This window comes from Falco naumanni, chromosome 16, assembly GCF_017639655.2.
Source record: "Falco naumanni isolate bFalNau1 chromosome 16, bFalNau1.pat, whole genome shotgun sequence".
In the NCBI taxonomy this organism is placed as follows: domain Eukaryota; kingdom Metazoa; phylum Chordata; class Aves; order Falconiformes; family Falconidae; genus Falco; species Falco naumanni.
The window spans coordinates 7,580,676-7,594,254 of record NC_054069.1 but is presented as its reverse complement, the minus strand read 5'-3'; the positions used below and the strand labels follow the sequence as shown (position 1 = coordinate 7,594,254).

The 13,579-nt window shown below is 47.9% G+C and overlaps 1 protein-coding gene across 2 annotated transcripts in view; it reads right to left on the bottom strand.

The window, feature by feature from the left end:
• The window catches only part of GRIK4 (glutamate ionotropic receptor kainate type subunit 4), a 134,804-nt gene that overhangs the window by 67,570 nt on the left and 53,655 nt on the right, over positions 1-13,579 (bottom strand). For both annotated transcript variants that reach the window (XR_005831252.1, XM_040616286.1), the window contains exons 2-3: positions 8,884-9,048; positions 1,764-1,861 (exon numbers count right to left, since the gene is read on the bottom strand). Coding sequence is in view for 1 of the 2 variants with exons in the window: in XM_040616286.1 (XP_040472220.1) it covers positions 1,764-1,861; positions 8,884-9,048 (263 nt within the window). In the remaining variant the exon portion in view is untranslated. The remainder of the gene's footprint in view (positions 1-1,763; positions 1,862-8,883; positions 9,049-13,579) is intronic.

Sequence of the window (13,579 nt, the reverse complement as noted above, 5' to 3'; positions counted from 1 at the left end):
ACAGTGGCACCAACTGATGCTACTGTGATATAAATCATAGGGAGTTACTGCAGGTTTACATCACTAGGAGGGCAGCTGAGATCAAGCGTGAGAATCAAATACCTTAGAAGTGCACTAGCACTCACCTTTCATTTCTGAAAAAAAAATAAAAAAAATGAAGAGACTTAGATCAGAGGCTCGGTCTGAATATGAATTTCAGGGGAAAAACACTTGCAATCTGTTACTGCAGAGTTGCCTTTGTCTGGGATGGAGCACATGTCTGCGACATTTAACTGGGGAAAGCACTACAAAATACTCTCAAGAGACCTGTCCTGCTGCAGCCCAAAGCACCAGGTCTAAAAGATTTCTTCCATCTCTTCAACACTGGTGATTCTCAGGGAACAAAGAGCAGTAATTTGTGAATGCAAATTATTTACAGTGCTCGGTTCCAGGCACTCCCCTCCTTGGAGGCTGGGCTCTGGAGAGAGACCACTAAGTGGCTGAGAGATGTTATCTGGCTTTAAAGGGATGAACTATGAGAAGAGAACTCAATTTCTTTTCCCCTGAGTAGAGCCAGATCAGTGTAAGATGGTTCAAGGCTTATAAAATATTGTCAGGCACAGAGTCTGGACACAGATTAAAAAAAGGGTTTGCACTGATGGAACAGCAGCAAACAGAAATGGCTACGGCTTTCCAGGTACGTGCACAAAGTCACGTCACACCCAGGAACTTTGGCTGGGATTTGCATCCGCCAGGGCAGGCTTTGGTTTTTGCACCCCTTAGTCAGTGGGGACATGGTTTGCATCAGTTCTGCACGTGAGGGAAGCTGAAGTAAAAGGTGATACAGGTGAAAACAAGGACAAAGGGGGCAGAAAAGAGAGAAGAAAAAGGAAGAATCTGAAAGAATATCTGCATTAGGAAAAGGGATGATAATTCTAATCATTAGAAGCCATGGCAGATTATGGGAAGGACGGTACCGCGGATGACTACAGCAAGTCATCTTTGCCAAGGATGTCCAGGAGTACCATAGGCAGGTACCTCACTGTCCCTGTCTAATGGGGGTAACGTCCCTGCTCTGCCTTGCAGCTGGGGCATGAGGACAGAATACATGGGGGATAATGAGGCACGTGGACATCAGCCGGAGAAGGTTTGGGGAGCACAGCTTGAAAGCAGAGGTGCGTGCACATACAGAAATGACAACTGAGAAACAGAGTACCAGGCTTGAGCAAGAACTGCAAGCGGCATCCCCAGGCAAGGGAGACGGCAGCGTAAGGCAGAGTGGAAGCTGCAGCGAGCTGTGCGGCTGTGGCTGGAACCTGGCATTGATGCGCATCTCTCAAATGAAACCCTTCAAGGCTGCAGAAAGCCCTTCTGCATGGGATCCATGCAGGAGGCACTGATGCTCGGTATAGCAGTAAATTAAAAACCTAATCTATGCTTACTAAATCACCAGCAAAACGCTGTGCTCCCAGGCAGGCCGGGTACCAGGCAGCAGTCAGCGGGAACCACTGCTGCGATCAGAGCCCACCGAGAGCATCGTCGGTTTGAAGGACAACGTACAGAAGGCAGGGCTGGGGAACGGGCCAGCACCTCTGCAGTGCCTCTTACCCGTAGCGGGGGGTGGGGGACCCTGCTCTCACCCCCGGCCTGCCACGGATCGCGAAGAGGATGGAGCCGGGGCTCCCGCATCACCCTCCCATCCCAGGGCAGCCGCCGGGCACTGGGGCCAAGTCAGCCAAGTGCGAGGACACAGACTTATTCTGACATGGAACTTCTCCACTTACCTCTTTCTCTCCGCAAATATTGCTGATAATAGAGCTCGAGGCTGGGCTTGAGGAAGGTCCCAGGACGCCCACCACTCCTTTTGGGAGAATCTGGCACACTGTGGGCAACAGAGAGGAAACATGCATTAGACTTCAATTTCCAGCAGTCATGCTTACAGTACCTGCTGCATCGTACTAAGGACACAATATCACCATCTTTGCACAACATACTCCCTGACATTGATGTCCCCAAAAAATCCCTGTTCTCTCTGAAGCATTGTCACCCCACCTCTGACACCCTCCGCTCCATCCTTCCACGGCCTTTCTGAATCCTACCTGAACGCTTCCTGAAGCCCCGGTATCCTCAGCTCTGACTCCTAACTGGGGCATCTCTCTTATAATACCTCTTTTTGGCCCCATCTCTATTCTCCACGAAAAAACATTAACTAAAGCTTATGGAAGATGCTAAACACAGCAGCAACCTAGCTTCAAAGCATCATCTAGCAGCAAACAAACTCGTATGAATTTCTTCCCTCATCCTCTGCAGAGCTCAGTGGCAATAATAAGGATCATATTACTGGTTTTCATTTGTTTTTTAGTTTTTTTCCTGGCAGTAGTTAATCTTCTGGCTCCATGCCACCAAGGTTAGCAGAACAATAAAAAGAACCTGACAAAATGAGTAAGTTAAATCTCTTTCCCTCAAGCTTCCCGGGTTAAACTGCAACCTTTTGTCCTTTTAATTCACAGCACAAATTTAGCTGAATGGCACTCCAAGGACTGCCCCAGCTGGTGTCACCTCCCTGCTGCCATCCCAATCAACCATGTCACTCAGAAACGCTCCTCCAGAGCAGCTTGCCCAGGCAAAGCCTCACGAACAGGAGGAGAGAGCCCCCCGCGCCTGAACCCCCAGCTCCAAAAGACTCGTCTGAACATGTGCTGGGCACAGCTTGTTCTGAAACACCAGACCTGCCTCCGTGTCCTCACGCACCCGGCTCCTTTCTGCCTGGACAGACAAAAGCCACATTTGCTCAACTGGAGTCAAGTGACTGCTCTCTGAAGAAAAAGGATACCACAGGGGAGAAAGGAGGCACCGCATCCACTTATCAGTTCTGGCAAGAGCAAGCTCGTAACGTGTCCGTATGTAAAAACTAAACCACCGTCTCAGAAAGCCGAGATCCGGTACCAAACGGCTGGTGTGTTTCAGAGCACCAGCACCAGCGCAGGTCCCTGGGCTTACATGTCAGACAAGCTTTTGCGATGGTTGTAAAAACTTACCCAGATTCAGCAGCTGGAAAAAGGAGCTAGAAAAATTAAAACCAGAACACATTTTTTTTTGTAGCAAAGGGAATTAATGATCAAAACTGTCGTATTACAGATCAGAGCAAGTTTTCTATCAACTTCAAGTCTTTAAATCAAGGCTGGATGTGACACGAGAGTCCATACTGTGCTTGGGGTTTTTATAGAACAGCAAGCTATGGGGCTCAGCATGGCCTTCACAACTTCAGCTCATCAAGGTGGGCATCTCTGGCCATGGACTTCACAAGTCACCACAGCCTCATGACTGTTATATGAAGCCAAAAGCTGAGTTTATCAGTTTGGGGAACTGGTTTTACTTCTCTCCAAGTGCTGCTCGAAGGAAACACTCCATATACTACTAGGTCTCTATACATACCGGTTGCTCTGACTTCTTACAGAAAATGCCGATGAACAGGCGAACATCTCTTGGAGTTTTCCTTCCTTCCATGCTCTCTCACCCTCTGCTATCTCTACCTGCTACAGAACGACTGATATTTTTCTATGGCATCTTCAAAGGAATCCAGTACTTGCTTTTCCTCTGTGCTTAGAAATTTACAGGCACTTACACCTCTTCAGAAGATCCTTTTAAATAAGAGCACCAGCAATTTGAAAACCCCGCACGCTATCTCAGTGGCACTCATCAGTCCCTCTGGGCTGCAAGCAGACCCTTCGGGTGCTCTGCAATTCAGCATCTAGGAGGAAGGAGCAACTCCAAGTCCTTTTTATCCACAGGTCATTAGGGAAAGAGTCCTAGGGGAAATTTTGTTGTGCAGGCAGGGGAAAGTTTGGTGAGCACTTTTCTTCTCATCTCTGGTATAGAGAACAGAAAGTGGGTTAAGTAGTCATAGCAACAGAGTTGCAACAACTGTCAGAAGAAAAAGATGTGGCTTATCACTCCAAGGGTGAAACAACCAGTACAATTAAGGAAAATGAATGGAAACAAAGTGGAGATGCCCGAGGCAAAGGTTTCGACCATGTTTGGAAGGTTTCTCTTGTAATTCAACCACATTTGCTATTTCAGAGCATTACCTGATGCTGTTAATCTCCACAGGGGGAAAAGGCTCAACCTTGCTACTACCATGGGCACTGTGCATTCAAGCACTTGCAGGGATGTAGAAATATCAGCCCGGTACCAAAATTCACCCCTGATAACTGCATGGACTATGACCACGGATACTGGCATAGCGCCGGCCACTCGAGTCACTTCGTACATCAACACAGGGGCGCCAGGTAAGCTACATAGTGTGCAGGACACTTATTTGATTGCTGCAGACCCAGATACCTCTGCCCAAGATCGTGTCCAATTTTTATGGTTTTTAGAATTCACTACCTCAAGAAATAGCGGCCATTGAAGTTAAAAACCTCTTTATCACAAGATGGGATGTGGCTACTACTACTGATCACCCCGATCGGAAGACCTGAGAAATCCCAAATCTCCTATTCCAGCTATTTTTACCAACTGCCTGCACTCAGCTGTTCTAAGTCAACATCCCTGAGGACAGCGGGACAGACACACAAGAAACAGGCTTAGCAAACAGATTTCTTAACACCACTCTTAAAATAGGTACATCTTTGAAAAGAAAACATCCCATGGTACCCCCTCCTCTGCTGGGACCTGCACCGGTTTAGGCAGGACAGGATCCCTCCAGCCGTCACCTGGGGGCAGCTCCTTGGAGGTGCAAACTGATGATTGCTGCCTTTCTACTCGTGGGTGGACCTCCCTGCCCCTGCCGCGGTCCCAGTTACGGTGCCTCCACCTGCACAGCTCAGGGCTTTGCCCAGAGGCAGGAGTGGGCTCAGCCTCCTGCCCCCCTCCCAGCACAGGCTAGGAGGTGGCCCTCACACCAGCTCAGGTGTGTGTTTGATGTGCAATGCACAAGTTTGATGTGCAATGCACAACGGCGACCCTCCTTCCATACCAGCAGGTCTGTCCTGCCACCTAAGCGTTCAGTAGTTTTCCACAAGTATATTTGGGAATGAAGTATAGGGCTGGATACTCAGGAAACAGCAAGGTATGTTTTAAAGGAAGATGGAAGTACGTGCTTATTTTTGAACATGAACAAGCACAAGAAATAAGTAGCTCTCACATTATATACGTACGTACATCCACTTAGTCATGGTCAGATAGTGCCTTTCACCTCCTAGGATCGCAGGGAGCACTTCCACGAACCCTCCCTGACCAAAGCACGGCTGAAAGCACTCAGGTGAGAGCACCAACTCACCGTGGAGAACACAGCATCTCTTCCAGTGCATACAGATATCTGGTACAAGGTTTCAAACAGCACGCAAAGAAGATTCCTGCCTCTAATTGAAAATAAATGAGCAGGGAAGGTATGCAATTACCTCAACGTTTCCATGATTGTAAAACTTATCAGAGGATCCTGAACGACAAGGACCGGTCAGGATGGGATTCCCATACAAAAACACCAGCTGCATAAACAGTGTTACAGAGCACACGTCCCGCACCGTGGCTCCAGGACGGCTCCCTGCAGCATCCTTTATGCTTCTAACAGGAACCACAGCAGGCTTAAATGTGAAATCCAGCTGGATCACAAAAACGGTGGGACAGTTGATAGAACATTTGAACCCATGTCACTGAAAGGAGGTACCGGGCACTTTGAAATATTGGCGTGAATAAATAAAAATTAAAATCCTCCAGTCGCTCACTCACTCTGACTACTGACCTGCCCTGAGATGTTTGGATTAACAATAAAATGATGCTTAAAAAGCTGATGAGATGACAGGGGACAGGGTGACAGGTAGAAAATCCGTCCCTCCCTGGACATCAAAAGGAATAAGGTGTTTCAGATAAAGACATGATTAAACAAGTCATTTTGGATCTCCATAAAAGGAGCTGAAACATCAAACGCAAAGGAAGAACAGGCTTTACTTATAATGGCAAAAAAAGCTCTATCCATAACCTTTCACTGCAAACTCACTTCAAAATACAGGACTTGACAGATGTTGCATACAAGAGCAGTCAGTATTTGTCTTCATCCATATATAAAGCTGAAATAGCAAACCATGCATGAATGTGATTAAGACTGACTCATATTTTACCTACTACAGCAAGTGTGATTTTGTGGGCCCCTAACAGTAAGGTGCCTTAGCCAGTCAAGAGGAAATAAGAAAGAAAAATAGCTCAACACTAAACCAGAAACTAACTCTCAAAAATTCTTTCCTCTCTTGAAGCACTAATTGTACACAGAATATCACTTATGGGGTGTGTAATCACAGCATTCCTAGATCAGCCCGGTAAGCATGCTAGCTGTGATATTTATGGGTGATTCAAAGGGCGTGAAATTTGAGAACAGTATTAAACAGATGTATAACAGCTTTGCAGTCACAGGTTAAAACATCTAAACTGCTTTTATTAATATTACATGCGATAACAAATAGCAGTGTCGCATTAAAGCTGAGAAGTCAGACATTTGAAAGCCATGAAAGCCTTGAAATTTAAGTTAAAGGATCTGATTCTCCTCTGCTACCAGTATAAATCAAGAATAACTTCAGTGACATTCATAAAGGAGCTATGCGGAATCCAGATTTTTCCTTTCGTAAGAAATGCTTCAAGACATCTTTCCCTCTGAAGAAAAGGCAAATAACATATTGCAAAATTATGTGAATATTCACTTCACCAAAATCAAATCAGTTTGCTCCAATTCCTACTTTTTACCTTCTATAAGTCCAAGTAAAGAAAACAAAAAAAATCACCCCAAGGTAAAAATCTGAAATGGAAGATTGCCTGTTCCTCATTTATCCCATTTCCACGTCCTCCCCAAACACCACATTTGCTGAAATCAACAATTTCTTGCATAATACTTCATTCTCAGCAAATTAGCATTCTTCTGCTTGAAAAACATTCCAACAGAAAAATTTCTGAGCAGTGTTAGAGGGACGCAAGTAAGACAGAAATCGCCGTCTTTACCGCAGCTCTGGGGTCACTCGCAATCGAGCCTGTTTCCTGAGCAAAGTTAAACACCAGAAACACTGCTCCGTGCAGGGGATTTATGAGAAAGCAAAAAGAAGAGAACTAAAAATGCTGCTGGTTCTTTCAAAGATGCAGAAGGCTCAGCTCACGCAGGCAAGCATTGCTCTCATTCCCTACTCCTGGCGGGGAGATCTGGGATACTTTCAGGGGCAAAACCTGGGAATGCACTCAGAAACCCCGGCAGTCCCCAGCCCTTCTGCACAGCCTAGCCCGCGAGGTTGGGTCTGGCCTGTCGCTGTGACAAACGAGGGTATGGGAGGGTGCGCACAACCCTGAACGGATGGGAAAGACCAAGAAAAAGTTAAAAGAGATGAGGGATCCAAAAATGTGCAGAACTGCTGTTTTAAACAGTCCCTGTGACGCTGCATGTGATGATCTTAATCTAGACTGCCTCATGGGTATCAGGCTCTATAAATAGACATACAGGTACTTGCTGAAACACGCTTTATTAACTGCACGCTTCTATAAATAATGCAAATGCTAATTCAGGAAATGAAGGAGCGATCTGCTGATCTCGCAGCCGTATTAAGCCCTTTCTACCAGTTAACCAGAGACCTGCTCCTGAGCAGCACCAGGTACGCGGCTGCATGGGGCATCCCAGGCACAGGGATGCTCAGTGCTGAGCAGAGCAAACACCAAAGCGCTGTGAAAAAACAGCCCATTCTAGACCACAACATACCACTACACCTTCTGGGAATACCCTGCAGATTACACAGGCTTGGGGCAGAGATCCGTTAGGAAAAAAGCCTAAAATCCGTATTACTTAAAATGATTTCTCCAGCTTTTTCGAGCCAATTTGCAATAAAAAAAATTATAACCCTCCCTTGAACTGTAAAGGTCATCTTAAAAATGATTCTAAATCGAAAGGATTTTCCCTCTTACAGGAAAAAACGGTTATAGAACTTTTTGGCTTCCTTTGCTTGGGCTCCCGATTGGTCTGAGGGACACTGAACATCAATTTCTTTTTTATTCATCAGCATGGAGTTGACATGTTGGGCATCTAGAGGAACAACTATAGTAGAGACCTGTGTGCATTAAGGAACTTTAAAGCAACAAGGGAAGTATACTACCCTTACAAAATTAACTCTTTTTAATCCACACTGTTTTAAACATCAGTTGACAACTTAACTTTGTGTAAACAAATCCACTGCCAACCTAAAGCACTAGAAGAGCTATCATGTTTACTGACACAGCGTTCTGTGAGGTTTTAAAAATAACTTAATTGCACTGAACTTGCCCCAAATCTCTTTATTTGCATGGCATTAAGTACTTTACAAAGGAGCATCACCTCTGCTATCATTACCTCTGTTTAATGACACACAGCCTGAAGAAAGTAATTTCTCCCAAACCCCTGAGCCGAATGGTGACAAAACATACTGGGGACCCAGACCCTCTTTGTCCACACCAAAGCTCACCTCACACCACGCCAAACCCTCAAATGAAAAGCAGTCTCAGCACCCACCCTCCAAGACCAACCTCCCTTTACCTGCCGCTGTGCCCCTACAGTGGATGCACCTGCCAAACGCGTGGCTGGTGCTGAACACAGCGCGCACGCTGCTGGAGGTCCCGCGCCCCTCCCGAGGGGATGCTGCGCCCCATCCAGACCGCACCAACCCCCCGCCTCGGGCAGCCAGGGCAGGCCTGGGGCTTTGCAGACACCTGCTGCATTTCATGCAAGCACGTGCTGCTCTTTCAAGTGCTGGTAAAAGAGCAGACAGGTGTCTTTTACCCTGCGTACCCCTCTTGACTGTCACAAAATTATCCTGTGCAGCAAGTGCAGTGTGTCAGACACCTCCTGCGAGCTGGCAGAGAGAAGAACTGGGAAAGGACCAGCTAACGTCGAGGGGTACTTACTGGTTTCTGCCGTCTCATACTCGCTGTCTCGCAGCAGCTCAAAGATGTCCACCTCCACTTTGGCTTTCCCCACCCGCTCGGGCGCGCGGTTGATACGGTTCTTGGCCAGGGTGATGGAGAGCCTCTCCCCTCTACTGCACTCCATGGGGTCATCCAGGATGGCAGCTGCAGGAGCAAACGTGTTGGCAGTGGTTAGGCTTGGCAGGGACCCGGCTCGGCTCCGCGCACCTCCCCGTCCCCCCCGTTCTCAGCACCCCTCCGGGACCTCCACTGCCACGCGAGCAGCCGCCACGTTGGCACTTCTGCTCCTGCTGCCACTATTGTCAGCGCATCCTCCCTCCCACGTGTGGCCTTTCCCGCCGCTTCGCCCACCTCCCAGGTCTTGCCAGACACGTGGGTGGCAAAATCTCTGCAGCAGCGGCTGCGTTACCTGCCGGCGCGCCGCAGCACAACACGGCCACCCATGCTGCTGGGGTCCTGGCGGTGCCCAGCACCCCCTGAGGCACGGGCACCCGCCTGCTCGCCCCGGGCGCTCCTGGAGGGCACATCCAGCTGTGCAGCCCCCAGCAGCCTGGATCCGGGCACTGCCGCACATCCTGACAGAGGAAGAACGTCCCCAGATAGCCTCCATTCGTTCATTTGAGAAAGCGTTGGTACGGTGGTGATAGCTGGAATATTTCAGGAAGCATGTGGGCAGCCGTGGGTGGGAAGGGACAAATATTTTTCAAACAGAAAGCACTTGACTCTTGAACCCAGCTCCTGGGCCTGCCCACTCAAATCTGTGTTAGGCAGAGGGAGATAGTGTGGGGTATTATTTTTATTTTCTTGACGGAAGGCAAAAAGAAATTTGAGTCGAGCATTAATCACAGCGTTTCATTATGAGCTGGCACAACTTTTGCATCCCAGTGGGTTTATCCTTGCTAATAGGAGGTCTCCTCCCAGAATGCAGCTACTCAGTTGTACCTGGGGAAGAGCAGCATTGGGTTTCATTGCATGTATCAGAAAGGCACCAACGCTTATCTGCCCTTTCCAAAAACCTCTCCGAAGGGAGCGATGCCATTCAGAACTGCTTGGGTGTAGATGGAGTCACAGCTCAGCACCGAATCAGGCCCTGCACTGCATAGGTCTGCAAACCAGGGATTAGTGGGGCTCTGCACGTTTGCCTGTCAGAGAAATAAGGAACTAACTACAGCAGCTAGGTGCCTTGTTGAAGCTTTGAAACGTGTCGTTGTGCCGTGGCAGGTTGGGTTTTGATGTTTCGGTGGGTTATTTTAGATAGGGAAAGCAGTATGAAACACATAAATCAGCCGGCAGCTGAAGTAAAGCACATCAGGTATGAACAGGAGGTAACCTCCTCCCCAAGAGCCAGGGCTGGAAGCAGAGCCAAAGGATACATATATTTTGAAGACACGGCTAACTGGGACCACTGCTAGAGAAGCACGGTGGTGCCGTGCTGTCGGTGGGACTGAGAACACCTTCCGCAGAGGGTTAGTTTGTGCCTCGAAGGTCCTCATTGCTTCCCCAGTGCGTGGGCACCAGTCACCCTCCATAGCCACCAACACACAGAGCCTCCGACGCAGCCCAGCCCAGCGAAGAAACCTGTCCTGGGCTCAGGCTCCTTCTCCTTTGGCTTTCCTGCCCCTAGGTCTTGCTTTATCAGCCGCAAAACTCAAAGCATAGCTTGATTTCAACAACTCTCATGCATCGCGGATCAGGGCTCTCTTCTCAGCCTTGCTACACTCGTCCCAGTGAAATCGCTCCTCTCAGGACAGAACCGCGGAGCATCCCTGCCCCAGCCCTAGCTGTGGAAGGTAACTAGGTACCAAATCCACTGGTGAAGCAAAGGTGGCCCGCCTCAGCCTAATTTATTTTGTATCCCAATGATACCCATCGATACGATGCTCCCTCTCTTCCTACTTTTTCCCAGTTTTGTGGGAGCTAAACTGAACAAAGTACTGATAAAGAAACACACAGCAATTCTTCTTGCATGATATGCACAGATGTCTTGGCGAACATTCCCAGTCCTTCAGGCGACACCATCTCCTCTGCCCCGCTAACACGCAAGCGCCATCATTATCTGCAAAGCTAGGGCAGTTAATCTTAATCTCATTATGCAACAAAAAAGGTTGTGCTTCCCTCTAAGGCCAGGAGAATGGATCTCACGTTTTTTTAAGACATTGATACGGCTGGTGACTGCTCTTAATTACAACGAAGCTGGAAGGCTGAAGTGCCCCAACAAGCGGCTTGCTCAGCTCCCCACTTCTCAGCAGCAGCAGACAGAGAAGAAAGTCCACGTACACAAAACTGTCGGATGTGCGCAAACTTTTCACTACGGTCCTGTTTCCAGGAAACAGTAAAGCAATGTACTGAATCTGATGAACATCACAAAATGCTACTTATGTTCCAGGTGCTGACAGGGCAAAATTAAAGATCAGTAGTGGAGGAGTGTATGTCAGCATTCTTAGATTCATTATTTTCTAATTTAGAGCTCCAAAATCACTAAATTGGACAATGTTTTCAAGTATATTCTTCAACTGTCAGTTTTCAAACAAAATTCACTTCCACTAATATATAGCTAAACACATTTTAAAAGCAGGAGAGTCGAAACCAAAGTATTTCAAATAATTTCCTCAGGCCATCTAGGCAAAAATATTTGCACAAAGATTTTTTGTCTCTATTCAGGATGGGATTTTCTGTTCTTATTTTTGGAAATCTTGAAAACTTCCCTACAGCTGAGAGAAAAAGATCAAATCGAACCAAACCACAAAACACCCCACCCCAGCAAACAACAAACCCTCTTCCTTACTCAGCTCTGCCCGAATTTGAGCTTTGCAGCCCACCTTGGGAGCAAAGACAGGAGGAAGGGGAAAGCGCGCGTGGCAAGCGGCGGGTTTTGCAAAAGAAGGGAACACAGCCGCAGAGCCCGAGTCCCAGGAGGGCCACGGCGGTGGCACTCCGAGAGCCCAGCCACTAATCAAACTCCATTACCGCTCCCAACCTCCCCACGGGGCTCGTGACAGAAAACCAGCAACGTTTTTTCAGTTGCATTTTGGGAGAGCAGTTAGTTCTACCAAATATTAAACCAGCCCCCTGAACAGACTAGGTAATGAGGCTGAACTGATCTTTATTTATTAAAGCTAGCGGATGAAAAAGGTCATTCAGTGTTTAAAAAAGCTTGGGTTTAAAACTCCATGTCTTGGGACACAGTGTCAAAACTCACCTAATAGCAGCATCATTAAGTATGAACGAAAACCTTTATAGAAATTCCCTTTCATCTATTCCTGTCTATTAAATATGGGAAGATGCATCAAGTAAATCTTTAATCCTGAAAACTTACCGCAGTCTTTGAACTTTGCCGGCCTCAAAAATCACTTCTATCTTCCTCATCATAATAAATGTCTCCAATCCAGACTGCCTTCTCTGTGAATTATGAGAAAACTATTTCAGAGGGAGTCAGGACCACCTGGGTCTGCGATGACCAACTCAGGGCTGCTTAGGATTTCACAGGGACTGAGAATCAAACAACTTCAAGCGAAGTCTGCAAAGCACTGCCAGAGGCTGAGCTTTTCTTAGGAAGAATTGGCTGGAAACATCTTCTCCCATGGGATGTTTCAATCCTGATACATAAGCATCCTCTATATAGTCATAATTCTTTTTTTATTCAATATGCCCAGGTTTTCCTCACACTTATCACAAAACCCACAAACCCAAGAAGCTACAACCCAGAAGAGTTTATTGCTTTGCGTAGGCATTGAAAATAGCTGGGTTAGAGTTGCTAATTCAAGCAACAAGTGACTTAACTGTAAATTTCCATCAAGCACACATTTCAAACGCAACACTCAAAGTTAATGATTTAACAGCAAGAACCAGACAAAAGGTATTACTGGTAGCCAAAGAAATGCAAGATGACGTAGGACGGCATCCTCTGAGAAAAACAGATTTCAGTAACTTTCCTACAGGTCGTCCTCATCTCAGCAATCTTCCAGCCCTCGGCGGTGGGCAGACACGACAGGGAACCAGGGGATGGGAGGCAGGAATTGGTGGGTCGTGCGTGTGCAGATGCACGCACACGTGTGAGCACACACCCGGACCAAGCCCTGCACTGCCCAGATGCAGCACACAGGCTGCCTGCGAGTGCCTCGTCCAGACAGGAGCTGCACAAAGAGCTCCCTGGAGACGCGGCTTCCTTAAACCCCACCAGCCCTGGCCCCACAGCACGTGCCCGCACGGCTGCCCCACACAGAGGGACGGACGGTGGCACCTGGCTGCAGCACTCGCGCTCCACTCCAGCAGAGCACAGCCACAGCAGCGTGACAGGCAGATGTTCAAACTCTTCTGCTTTGTCTTCTCTTACCCTGGAGAAACTTCTCCAGGAGGAGGAAGAACATTCACTTCTCACCCTGAGCAATTCAGTTCTACTCCTTTTTGCCAAAACAGCGAACACGGGGACAGGCAGTGCTGACAGCTTGCGTGCTTTCAGCGGTGGAGACAGCTGTCTTCCTGGAGCTGGGCTGAGACACAGCAACTCATCCTATTAAGTGCACCAGCCCGTTTACAGACAGCACTGAAATTTAATCCTTTCCACCCTCAGCTGGGTTTCAACCAGTGCTAAGAAAGCCAGAAAGCCTCCGCTCTCCCACTCCCCCAGGCCGCGCAGCTCCCCAGGGTACCAGCCAGAATCACAACATACACGCTC